Source organism: Lissotriton helveticus, chromosome 4_1, assembly GCF_964261635.1.
Source record: "Lissotriton helveticus chromosome 4_1, aLisHel1.1, whole genome shotgun sequence".
Lineage (NCBI taxonomy): Eukaryota > Metazoa > Chordata > Amphibia > Caudata > Salamandridae > Lissotriton > Lissotriton helveticus.
In genome coordinates this window covers 1437127192-1437141196 of record NC_136063.1, presented here as the reverse complement: position 1 = coordinate 1437141196, position 14005 = coordinate 1437127192, and the positions used below count along the sequence as shown (strand labels likewise).

The following is a 14005-nucleotide window of genomic DNA, read 5'->3' as shown; positions in this document are numbered from 1 at the left end:
ACGCGCAAAAGGTACGCCAATACCTAAGACACCTTTACATGTTGAAAAACCTTAGTGAGTCAGGTACAGACTATCTAGTCTGAGAATATTTTTACTGGAATAAGTAAAAAACATGTACATATTGTAGAAGGCATTTGCTTTCTGATTCAACCAGGCACCATTTCAGATGGCAGTGATGTTATGTTCTGAGGATACACAGCTACCTTCTTTTTTTTCTTACACAGAAACACACAAATATTTGTTGAAAAATGGACCGTGGGATCAAAAACGGACAACTGCATTGCTGTTTTAAGGGATTCAGAACACTGCAGCACACGCCAGGCCTTGCCTCTGGCCATTTCAAAACTAGGTGTAGCTATGAATTTTATTTAAGGCATAGGTGAGACCATTTTAAATTAGCTACCTATGATTGAATATTGCTATGACCCCCTCTACCGCCAATGCAATCTTTACTAATTTGCTCCAATTTATGTTTGATTGACCAGGCACTCTGTCACAATGTTCTGACATGATCTTAGCGAGGCTGGACTCACGGGTTTGAGATACTATGATTAATGTGCTGTTTCGTATAATTGATCCAGTAGCAGCCTAGCTCCCCACATTTGATGTAAATGAGTTTCTCAACTGTGTTATCAAAATAAAACTTCCACAATGGTAAGATATTAACCTCTGAAGGTGCGCGCTTCAAAAAAGTCTCCAGAAGCAACAGGGGCTTTTAAATCAAGGGGTGCAATACTGGCTTTGAAGATCTTTGTACTGCTCAACTTAGTAAAACACAATGTGTCAATCATAATTTTAACACAGCGTCAATATATCAGATTTCTAGGGCTGTTAAAAAAAGATGTTGGTTCCACGGAACATCTTTTTACGCCTGGTCTGACAGCTTGTGCTGTTGCTTGAGAAATATGTTGTTAATTTAAGGGGGGTGGAGGAGGGGGTTAACCCGGACCATTGCTGAGGATTGGCTGGTTTCATTGTCACTTTTATTTCCATGCTTATCACATGGCTATTTTAATTCCTCTTTGTGCGTTTGTCCCTCCCGTGGTGCAAAGCCAAAGTACAGCTTTCATTCCCGCTGGGTCCTTCTGCTGCTCACATTTTGACGGCTGCCCTAGTTTATTGTTCTGTACACTCTATAACGCTGCATTAGTTTGCAGGTCATCTATTTCCTTTTTGCTCCCTCTCCTGTTTCAAACCCACTTAAAAGTGGCAGAGACAGTAGCTACAAAACATTGACAAAGTCAATAGAGCTCACATGAGCGAGACCGGTTGGCTTTGACAAATGCCTGTTTATACAGGTTTGGTTTTAAGATTTTATGTACGTGATCGGTTGTCGTGGCTAAACTACATTAATTCTTATTCATATAGATTTTCTTGTGTCGCTCTAATATATTGCTATACAGTGTTTCTTTACATTGAGATTTACATGTACACGTTATGAGTATATTATGTAATTTATATTTGTTTTCTCAATCAACTATACTAATTCCAATTATTTTTTTCAATTTGCACATCTCCCTTTCTGTACTATGAGGATTCATTTTTCTCGAAACGGCCCTCAATATGGACATTATGAAGTGCCCACTGCTGACGAGCAACAATTTTAGATGACAGTAAAAATATTATAGATTATTTTTTTACCTTTTCTTTTTTAGTCCCTTGTTTTCATTTTTGTACTCAGCCTTGATTTTCCTTTGTCTTCAGATTCATAATTATTAACATCTTTACCATGTTATTGTCACTGAACTTGCGGTATGCGTTAGGCTACAAAACGCTCTTAATTCTACTGTTATTATTAGCTCTCATACATTTTCATATGCTTAATTAATAACGCAGGTTCTCGTGAAGTGCAGCATAATTGGACAGCATCAGAGTAATGTACACAGAATCGGACTATTTAGTAAAAGCATAGAGAGTCTACAGCCTAATAACTGTACGGACAAAAAAACAGCAGATAACATTAAGTATTAGTCCAAGTCATTCAACGTCTTCAGGATCCGAATAGATAACAATGTAGCTCTTTGAAGCATAGTTGATGTTATTAAGAATGCTCCAGGGTTATTTTTTTCCCTCTACTGATGATGTTTGGGTGAATATATGATTATTAGGCGAATATTGAAGTGGTACTAGGAATTTCGCAACCAAATATATACAAATGAAGGTGCTTGGTCACCTGTAGGTCACCAATGGATACAGTTTAAAAACACAAACAACATCTTAAGGATATACAGATAAATTATACATATACTCGTAAGAAAGGCCTTTAGTCGAGGCAGATCTCAACACACATAACAATGAACGCCACTCACGTTGCTTTAAAACATGCCACTCTTTCAAGGCCTACGCTGGATTTAACAATACACATACATATCCCCCACAATGGTTCCCACAGAACCCCTGCCGTACCTAAACTGTGTCCATTCTTTGTGTAGAAGCAGGTGTTGTTGATGAGGTTAACGCAACACCCGATGACGTCGCCAGTTGTAAACGTGGGGCCGTATGGCTGGCCCGTTCCAGAGGAACAGAATGAATGTCCATCATCTCCATGGTAGCCATATGAATGCTTATCCCAACCTAAAAGAGAGAGGAAGGCAAACTTAGTGCAAGACACAAGATATATTTTCTGCAAGTACACAAGATGTATTTTCTGCAAGTACACAAGATGTATTTTCTGCAAGTGCAGCGAATTACTAAATGTCAGTCAATTGAATTCAGTAGCACGTGGCAGAATTAGTTACAAATCCGATTTTGTGTGCGCCCTCTTCTATTAAGGCACATTAAAACAATCTCCCCCGCATAAAAAAGAATCCTACAACTTTCTGCAGCTGTAAATTAGTGCCCGGTTTCGCCGCGCTTCAGGTTCACTTCGGCGCCCACACATCACCTTCAAGCATGCACACAAAAGCTGCTTAGCTTAATGCTTCTGCCGGTTTTAATCTATTTACTTCATATTCTATTTGCAGACATAGAGGAAAATGAAGCAAACTCCAAGAAAGGCAACAATTCAAAAGACAACAATCTATGAGCAGACCAAGAGATGTTATTTACTTAAATAAAATGCTCTCCCATCCTAAATCGGTGTCGTCATAAACAGGTTCTTGCCAGGGGTGTAGCCGGCAGTACAAGAGCTCCCAAACATAGCCTGTTAATCTCTAAAATCATCCAGCATAAGGAGCACCGATCGAGAGCTAAGCGGCACAGACTGCTGAGGGAAGCAACTTAACCCTTTCAGAGCTTCTAGTGAAACCACTGAGCAGATGCCTTCCAGGAGGCTCTGCTCTCCTTGCAGTTCAAAATGGAGAACAAGGCCCCCATTGAGAGCAAAGGCACGCGACTCCAGGCTCTACAGAGCAGAACCAAGTGGACGAGGGCCTCTGGAGAGGCGAGCAGTGATCAGCGCAGTGGACAGGACCGAGCAGGGGTCCCACCTTCACGAGACATGACTGAAGAAGATGGCACCCAGTGGGCGAACCACTGCTGCCTGCACCGAGCTGACGTGTGTTGGCTACGCCACAAGAACCATGAGGTGACTGGGCAGTCACAGATGGAGGAGAATAGCTGTGCTGAAGGAGGATTGGCATGGATGCTCACTGCCTACCTACATTTTTCCATACTGTCATATCAAAAGAGGACAGTCTGAAGTGCTGATGAGGATGCAGGATGACGCAATATGAAAGCATGATTGAAGTGTTAGCCCGCATTCAAATAAAGCACTGGTACATATATTGTCAGCATCCTGAACTGTGCTGCGACTTTACAATTATATGGTTAAAGTATCTGAGATACTCTACCTGATATAGGCAGGGAGAAAAGAGGTGGATTACACACCAAAAGGCCTTGTGGTAGTCTCACAGATACACCTGAAGTATTACAGAAATAATTCTATAGCCAATTTTGCATCAGGGCATCTTCAGGGAGGCCCTATTTGAGATGACTGCAGGACCCCTTTTACAGTATAACTGGGTTCAAATCAAAGGAGGAGATAACACACCAGGAGACAAAAGAGACTGTCAAAAAATCTATACATACGGAGACAGGATTTCAGCACACCATGTGATGAAAGGAATGGGGAGTATGAACAGGTTGATTAGATATCGGAGCCGAAGGGTGGTGAAATGACTAATAAAACTATCAAGTAGCTTCGTGGGGGGCGGGGGGCTGAGCAACAAAGAGGATAAGAGGAACCTATGAGATCGGCGTTGACGGGGACTTGCATAAGTTAACCATTTTTCGTATTCTACTGAGTGGAAAAGGTGTGGTCTTACAAGGTTGTGTCATTGCTTTTGTTAGGCAGATGTAATAGTATTGTTTCTCTGCTGTTTATTTGGCTATGACTCGCATTCGGTCTCAGCTGATTGGCAAATACCTGGCTTTCGTCCTTGGTCCATTTATGAAGCTCCCTGATCCACTGCTCCTCTGTGCTTGGTTCTTAGCCTACCGTTTCTGCCCCACAAGCCTTTTGACACTATAAGTGTAAGTCTACAAACCTGTTTCTTCGGAAGAGGAAGTATGGCTAGAAGGTATGTCTTTGGGAGATTTCCATTTGGATATTAGTTAATTTCTGTATGACCTGTGTGATAGGAGTACAAAAGGACTGGAGTCCAGGGCATGTCCATAACATATGTAGGTGTCCAGTATTCTTGGCTTTACACCGTGAGCAGCTGTCTGGAACCACCTGAACTATCCTATGCAGCTAATTAGAAGTTAAGTAGGTAGGATAAAATTAAGCTTTTTTTTAATTAGTTAAACACATGCATTAACGTCCATTCTTGGTCGGAGTTGTCTGCGTTTAAGTGAGTCTCCCAGGCCTCTCTTAGTATAATGAAGTGAGCTAATTTGAGTTAGTAGAGAATATAGTCAATGGCTTTTTTCCCTTAGCACTGCCAACCTCGAAGAGAGTTTCCAAAACCACATGAGTCAGGAGAGGGTCAGTGTGGCAGGACCGCGAGTCATACCATTTTTATGGCGCATCTACTGCACAGGCCTGCCAGCATTGGGTATTTATGCTGCAGCGTCTGGAATATATGTAGCTCTGTTTCACTTTACAAATCGTCCATGGTGGCAATTCCTGCCTCCACCCAACTACGCATGTCAGTGCTCAGTTCTATCATCCTAAACTCTGATATAATCCACAGTGGCACTGCTGGAGCATACACTACCTTTATTTTTACTTCGTGCAAAACTCTGCGCCAACATCAGTTGGCCGCTTCCGGTGATGTAGAACAAGTTAATTAACTGTGGTAATGCTCTTTTTGGTGAAAACTCTATCTGATCTCAGAGTCCTCACCTTGCAAACATCACCAGGCGCCACACTGGAAACAAAAGATTTTAACTTCAATGCCCCTGCACGATGCTAATTGGTGCTTGCAGTGTGGCCTTATTCTGGCTCGGAAATGACGATGGAACCGCACAGTGCCACTCCTATGTGCCGATGTCAGTTTCTTTCTCTAATCTGTCTGAGCCCCCGGACATGTGGCTGAACAACAATCCGAGATACCACTGTGCAGAAGACCACTACACAGAACGGGGAAGTGGGAGGGCCGTGAGGAATCTGCAGTGGGAAACATCCTTTACCACGCGGATTTTACTCCGCAAGGCTTTAACAACGCGTCCATTACAACGCAAGTCGTAACCACAACTAGCGCTGGAGGGCGCTAGAGGATTAAGAATAGTATATTTACTATTCCAACACCTTCCCTAGTGTCCACGGGGACTGGTGTTAGAATAGTAAATTATACTATTCTCAATCCGCGCCCCCAACGCAAGTCGTGGTAACGACTTGCGTTGTAAGGGACGCGTTGTTAAAGCACGCGTTGTGACGGTACGCGTCGTACCGTCATACATCCTCTGCAGTTATAGTGCCGACCAAAATTAATGCTACTGCAGATAAGTAACTTGTTCTTTCGAAAGGATACTTCTAACATCAGATTCCTCACCTTTGGAATATAACACATCAAAGCAGTACCTCCCAAAGTGGAAGGTTTGTGGAATGGCTCAGATTAATAAATCCTGCAAGACCAAAGGGGCAAAATCTCCATCCTGTCTGACCTGGCTGACAACATTTACTGGAGCTATCTGTATAAATTACAAAAAAAACTACATGGACTTACAACCATGGGTAGGGCATGATTGTCCATAAATGTGATTCTTAAGGACTACCTCCATGTGGATTGCACATGAAGTATTTGGTGCAAACACGCTTTGTCGTCATACAAGGAAGAAAAAAGAAATGTTGTGCAGCATTTAGTTTTTGATTTCATGTTTAGGTGAAATGGTGACAGATTGGATATTATTTTAAAGGTACTCTAAGTATTTGTTAGGTGAAGTGGAAAATACTATATGGACAATAATACAAAAACTATTAAATAAAATGTTGGATTTGATTGATGCTGATTTTCAAGAGTTAAATTATTTCAATGTGACAAAAAGTAAATTTTGCAATTGAACCCCACAGGTTACCATGTTATTGTCTTGATTGACTTGGCTGTCAAGGCAGTAGTGCTTTGCGAACGTGTGTACAGATGCCTAAATCACAGCCTTACAGATGCCACGGACAGGTACTCCACGTGACAGCAAAGTTGTAGCAGCCTTGGCCCTGGTGGAATGGGTCTGCAATCCCTCCTGGAGCTGCTTCTTGGCCTGTGAACAGCAGAACTTAATGCAGAGAATTACCCACCTCGACACAGGCATGTTCTGCACTGCCTTGCCCGTCTTTACCCCAGAGAACTACACAAACAGTCGATCAGCCACCAGATGTTCTCTGTTGCAATTAATGTAAGCTTAAAGCTCTGTCGGGGTCCAACCACTAGAGTCTTTCCTCCTCTTTAAAGGGGTAAAGCAGAGCAAATATTGTGGGAAGCATGATGGATTACCCAAAGCGAAAAGCAGTCAGGAAGTTTGGAAAAAAGGCCACTCTGGTCCTCAACACCACTTTACCTGTGGAAAAAGGTGGTGTAAGGCCACTGCAGTGAGAGAGCTGGGAGTTCACTTATACGGTGAGCCAAACTCACCACAGAGCAAACAGTCTACAGAGTCAGGAGATGTAATGGACAGTTATGCACGGGTTCGAATGGCATGCACGAGTAAAGTGAGGACCAAATTAAGATACCATACTATCATCACAAAAGGTGCTGGAGGAAATAAATGAATCACACCTTTTCAAATCTTATTACAGGTGATATGAACAAGGACAGTTAGTACGGTCCGGTAAATGTAAAAGGGCCAACAAATAACCATTAACGAAGCCCAATTCAAGTGCTTGCTGAGACAGAAATAAAATCGAACAGAAGGACATCCACCATTTGGCATGCAAAGGATCGGTATTGCGGCTGCCACACTAAGCTACAAAGTTGTCCCAGCACCAGGTGTAGAGAGACTGAGTAGAAGGATACCTGGCAGGTACAATGACATCGACAAGTGAACGCAGTTAACTGCTGATGATGATCAATATCAACGCATGGGAGGTGCAGATTGTCAGGTTCTGGTGTAGCACCATTGCCCTGCTGCTGCGACCGATTATCCTCCTGAAGCAGTAGCCTGATCAGAGGACATATGCACATGCCCAGAACATCCAGGTACCACACTTTCCTAGCCCAATCTGGAGCCACTAGGATGACTTGGGCCCGGTCGTTCCGGATCTTCTTCAAAACTCGAGACACCATAGCGAAAAGGCTTACGGGAGTCCTGTGCTTCACCCTACCTGGAATGAGTCTCTGAGAGAGCATCTTTTGGAAAACTCCAGCGCTCAGAAGTTTTGATATTGCACGTTCGACTGTGGTGAAATGATCTAGCTAGGGCTTTCCTCATTGCTGGAAGATGCTCTGTAGCCCCTTGGGATTTAACTACCATACCTGATTCGCCCAGCGCCACCCGCAAAGTTCACCCACTTTACCGTCAATGATCCCGCAAGTTGGTTCACGACCAGGGAGATGCCCTAGCCCTCCAGCAAGCTCCAGTGTTGAACGGCCTCCTGACACAGGACCCAGAACCCCACCCCGCTCTTCTTGTTTTAGTACCACATGGTGGTGGTGTTGTCCATGAGAACTTGATTCAGCCTCCCTATGATGGTAGTAAGACTTTCAGCACCAGAAAGATGGGCAGCAACTTGAACAGACTGATGTGGATACGGAGACCACAGTCCACTGACTTCCACCTCTCTCAGATGACCTCTTCATCCCATCAATGACATCGGTCACCAACGTCAAGTGTGGGTGAGGCAAGGAGGAGTTCAATTGTGGTTGAGCCACCACTGCAGGTGTTCTGCAGTCTACTCTGAAACCCGATGAAAATAGGCAGGATCCCCTTGTGCTGGGCCCACTAAGACTTCAGGTTCCACTGCACAGTCTACATTGTCAACTAGGCCAGATGGTAAATCAGGATGCCTAGAGTCCCAGAACCCAGAGCCACTCTCACAGAGACCCATGCCTGAAACAAAAGGATCATAGTCTGAATGTCCTGGACTTCTTGTGGGTAGGTGGGAGATGGGGTTACCATATCCAGAATGGCTCCAATGAAAGGGAGCCACAGCAAAGGAGTTTGTGTGACTTTGACATATTGATAGTGATCCCATTGACATTAAGAGGTCTGCGTCGTCTATAGATGGTCTATGACTGACTGTTGTAGCCCGCCATTAACAGTCAATTGCCGAGATAGGCGAAAACTGGAATCCCCAACCTCGCATGGCGTGCTGCGACTACCACCATTACTTTAGTAAACACACAAGTGGCACTGGTGAGGCCGAAGGGGAACACAGTAAATTTAAAATGCACCGGGAACACAGTGACCCATAAGCAGCATTAGTGGGACTGCAGTATTTGAAAGTAGAACCCTGCTGGTCCAAAGCCACCATTCAGTTGCCGAGATCCAGGCCAGACAGAACCTGGGCCAGTGAGAGCATCTTGAATTTGTCCTTCCGCAAGAAGGCGTTTAAAGGGCGGAGGTCTAAAAGATGACGAAGGTCTCTGTCCTTCTCCAGCAAGAGGAAAGTAGCGGGAGTTTGAGGAAATTTATTTTATTTTATGGTTGTGCAATCTCACCATGTAATAACGACACAAACTAGTATCAGGACCAGTCAGGTTCATTTGTAAAATCTAAGCTCAGTCCTGGGTATGTGCAGCTTAGAGCAATCAGGCTTTATTAAAGGAAGAAGTGCAAAGTATTGCGAAGCACCAAAACATTAAATAAGACGAAAACACAAAACAATAAAAATTTAACACCAATTTATAGGAAAGAGGTTGTAATTATATCTTTTACCGTTAAATAGACACCAACAACAAAAATCCAACAGGGCTCCAGAGATTTGAATTTTCAAAGCAATGCTAAATCACTGCTCGTTATTAAATGCAATAAATCTTTGTAATCCACTGCGATTGCAGTTTAGGGTTAGCCACAACAAGCAAGTTGGAAACGGCTATTTGGACCCTCTTGAAGATATAACTCTGATAGGAAGCCAGCCAAAGGGATCCTTCAGGTACAGGTGGACAGTTGCATGTTGGTTTAAGTAGTCTTCAGTCCAGTTCTGAATCCTATCTTCATACTGCAATTGAAATCCATTTAGTGGTCCTAATGCAAGGGATGAAGGAGGCTGAAGACTCTGAGCAGGTGTCGGGGGTGTCTTTCAGTGGCCACCCCATGGTCCTTGCAATTGGAGGCCTGGGTGGCTTTGGCTTCAGGGTCAATCTCCCTCTGAGTTCGGGTAGAGTCCAGCACAAGACTAGCTGCCACTGGTCTCTGGCTACAGCAGAACCAGTGGTGTCTTTTACTTGGCGATTACTTCTTTGCTGGGCGACTAGATGGCACTCTGACAACTCTCCCTGGCTCAGCAGACTCTGGTTCAACTTTTGAGGAACAGAACTCTGTGTCCAGTGGTGGTTAGGCGTCTTGGCACTGTGCTCTCAAGTATGCAAAGGCTTCTCAGCTTTTATAGCCTTGTGGCTGTAAAAGGGAGTCAACCAATTGACTCTTGGAGTAACTTTCTCTGTCTGGACTCATGGGCAACTCTTCCACTAATGGGCCACCACAGGCACAGGGTCCAGGGAACAACGGGCAGTCCTCCTTTGGTTCTCTCTCCAGTACAGACATGATCTGAGGTCGGGATGCCACTTTTATGCCCGCAACGAGCCTAGGGGGATGTGGAGACTATCTAACCAATAGACTTCTGGCTCTTTCCTGCCGGACGACGACTTCCTGTGAAGTGTGGCAGCTAGCTAGCCCAGAATGCATTATTCTGCCCATTCCCAACGTGACAGAACCCTTCTCTCGGTGTTTGGAGTTCCCTAGCCCAGCAGTGTGGCTACCTGGATGCTACACTCCACTAGAAAAAAACTGTTTGTCAACAGCTTTTGCTTCTCTGCCCGAGATGCCATCCGTCTGCTGAAATAGAATCACAGCCCCGATGATTGACTACTATTAGCCCTTTCAAAGGCAGCCTCCAGTCTGAGTGGCTTTGTGGGCTCACACCAACTCTGGCCATCCTGCCAGGTCATCTTCACACTGGCAAGTCCTTGTTCCTCTTCCTGACAGTTGCCCTCACCTCCCCCCAGTAGGTCAGGAGGCTGCCTCAAGGACAACAGCTGTGTGTAACCGAAAACAACTACTTGACAACTTGGAGCAACAAAGTGCCGGCTTTATAAAGTTGCAGAATAGTTACTTTCAGTTCGACTAGAGAAACAATGTCAAGTTTAATGCAACGATTTGTTTGATACCTTTAAGTACCAAATCTAGTAGTCCCATTTTCTGAGTTGTCAGCGTTTAACTCCATAATCATCATTGAGCCTAGTTTCCTGCCCATAGCAAAAATGACAGTGCAGGATCTTTACTGTGAGGAAATATAAAAACAAAGTCCTTTCTTTTTACTAAAATGCACCCTGCCTTTAGGGCTTGATAGGCCTGCCTTAGAGGTGACTGAATTATTAAAAAGAAAAGTTTGAACTTTGCAATTGGTTTAAATGGCAAAGTCAAGAGAGCACTCTAAAAACACTCTACTAGTCTGCTGTGACAGACTTGGAGTGATGCTTTGCTTTGTCTTGGTGGCTAAGTGCTTCAGTTCACAATGGACACAACTTGCAGGCCTTAGGTACACCTGGTACCATATACTAGGGACTTTAAAGTAGGTTAACTTATGCCAACTGGGTGTAAACCAAATAAACAGACTTTTGAGGGTTAGAGCACTGCACTGAGGCCTGAACAGCAGGCCTTTCATTCATTAGATTAGTACCTAACAGCCAAAAAGCGGGGTTAAACATGCCAAAAAGCCACTGTTTTACAGGAAGTAACAGCAAGTCCTTATTTTCGGGGATGGGACCCTCAATTCATCATTCTTGGCCAAAAGCACTTTTTTTTTTAACTGTTTTTATTTTAAACATCAGCCAAACCATCAGTAGGTGAGCCTTGTACACAGTAGATTTAACATTATTACATTCCGTAGTTACATTCAGGGACACAAAAATTGCACTTAGGGAGTTTATTCTCAAATACCATTCTCCCTTCCCCCTCCCCCCTCCTTGGATTAAGCATGGCCCTCCCCATAAATATATGTTTAAAAAGTGAAGAAATCCACCAACTACTAGCTAACCCTGCGTGCTGGGGTGTGTGTTGTCAATCCCAGCTCCCTCGACTTCTAGGTTATAATATCTCAGCCAAAGCTGCTATATTTTAGTAAACTTTTTAGGGCATCCCTGACCGTGTACATTGTCTTCTCGGCCCACATATATAGGTCCATACTGCCTCGCCATTCCACCATTGTGGGCAGGCCCTCAGCTACCCAGTGTCGGTCAATGTCTCTTTTCGCAACTATTATCCCTAAGTTGCTCAATAAGAGTTTGTACCTAGAGAGATCCACATCTGTAGGGATGCCAAGAATAACGTATTTGGGGTACATGGGTATCTGTACTTCTAATATATCATTGAGTTTCTTTACTATTCGTAACCAGTAGCCTAGTACTTGCTGACATTCCCATAACGTGTGTATGTAGGTGCCTCAGTCTGTTTTACAGCGTAGACAGTTGGGTGTTTCTGTCCTGCCCATAGAGTGCAGTCGAGCCCTGTCATAGTATACCCTGTGGAGGACTTTAAATTGTATCAGCCTTAAGCGGAGCTTAATCCCTACCTCCCTTGGGTGCATCAAGGCCCCTTCCCAGTCGATGTCATCTAGTGGACCAGTGGTTTCCTCCCGTTTAGACCTGAGGGATATCAGCCTATCAAGGATATTGTTAGAGTTTCATCTGTCCAGGAAACCGCCTTTGAGGGTATTTCCTCTTGAAGTAGTCTACCTTCCAATGGAGCATATTCAAGGACGTTTATTGTGTTCATTTTTTGTAACCTTCAGGCATGTTGCAGTTGCAGATATTTGTTTTTTTGAGTTTGTGTCAACTTGTATTCGGTTTGAAGAACCGCAAAGGTGAATATGTCCCAGTCTTGAGTACTATTGTAGTGATCCCAACCATGTCCCAGATGTCGCAAACAATGACATCAAAAAAGTTCCCGGGTCCGAGTCCCCATTCCCTCCGAAAATACAATAAAGCGCAGGTTGTTTCTGCGTGGCCTGGTAGACTTTAGGTCTGTTTTTAGATAGTGTGTTGTGTCTTCCATCTCCGAGATACGATTTTCAGTTTGGGTTACCCATTCGGAGATATTACGCATACCCTGACATAGGAGGGACACCTCCGACCTTATTTCTGCCATTTTCCCCTCAATGGCCTCTCTGGAGGCATCACCTGAGGGATGGTCGCGTTGTCTGGTGGTCCTGAGGTTTCTCCCTCCATCTCTAGTGGGGGAGGGAGCAACTTTGTGTATTTGCCCTTTTTCCCTGTTTCTGGGTTTTGGATTCTTCTCTTGCCATCGTCTGGCTGTTGGGGTTGGACCTCTTAGTAGACTTCAGTTTTCTTTTTTGCACTCTGTGGTAGTCTCTATAGGAAGGTGTTTTGCGGCTGGCCCAAGGAGTGTGTAGGCGGCTGATCCTTGGTGCCTGGAGGGATTCACGAATCCAGTAGCAAGTCAGCGGTCTCAGGCGGTTTGAGCTCTCCTCTTTTTTCCGTGTCCATCTGATACGGCCGCTCCCTCCGTCCCCCTCAGCCACCACTGTATTCTTTCCCACGTCCGGTGTAGTCTGGCGTGTCTGCTCTCACCTGGCATTGGTTGCCACTCTTTGACCCAGGGGGATTCTTGCGTTTGGCATAGGCTGGAGTTCTGTATCTCCTTAAGGGCCCAGTATCTCTCTAGTTGGACGGGCGGCCTGTTTCAATGTCCTCCGTGACCACGTCTCTTCCTCCCTCGTGTCGCTGGGCTCCAGGTTTGGTGCGTCCTTTGTCGGGGCGTGGGGGGGGGGGAAAGAGAGATAGAGGCCACTCTTCTCACCTCCTCCTCACCTCGATGTGCGATTCAAGGCATTCCTCTCCACATCTCCGGGTGTACCAGGATCGCTGAGGCCGTTTTGGCCCACTGCTCAGTCTGCACCTTGAGTATCTCCAGTCTTCGGGTCCTTCGTCTATGGACGGCCGGGCCGCAGCCTGCTGGTCAGAGAATCGTGGAAGGCACGTCTTGCAACATACTTCCCCGGGGGCCTCAGTCAACTCCTGCCTCTATTCCTGTGCCGGGGTTGATATATACTCTCCAATGCAAGGCACCCAAGGGGGTGGTGGTGGGTAGGAGATTCCAGAACTGTTTGTGCAGGAGTGCACGATTCCAAGGAGGAACGCATTACTAGGGTCAAACTACGACCAAATAAACTAGATGCCATACTCCATGCCTTTAAAGACTTCAGGGAGGCTCTTGAGAACAAAATCGACACTGTGGCCATGGATTTATTCTGTGGAGACCAACCAACCAAAATTAGCTAACCAAATTGGGTATAATGACTGTGATAGATACCAGGAAAACTTGCACAAGGCTTACATCTTTAAAATGAATCAGTGACTGAAACCCATATGAGATCAGACATGCCCACGCAGGCAAAATACCATCCAGCAATGAAAACTCCAAGAGGCCATGAAACAAATGAAGAATGCGA

At 44.8% G+C, this 14005-nt stretch overlaps 1 protein-coding gene across 4 annotated transcripts in view; it reads right to left on the bottom strand.

The window, feature by feature from the left end:
- Positions 1-14005, bottom strand: part of RANBP9 (RAN binding protein 9) — a 315855-nt gene that overhangs the window by 181258 nt on the left and 120592 nt on the right. For all 4 annotated transcript variants that reach the window (XM_078687988.1, XM_078687990.1, XM_078687989.1 and 1 more), the window contains one exon: positions 2407-2574. In XM_078687988.1, the coding sequence (XP_078544114.1) occupies positions 2407-2574 (168 nt within the window). The remainder of the gene's footprint in view (positions 1-2406; positions 2575-14005) is intronic.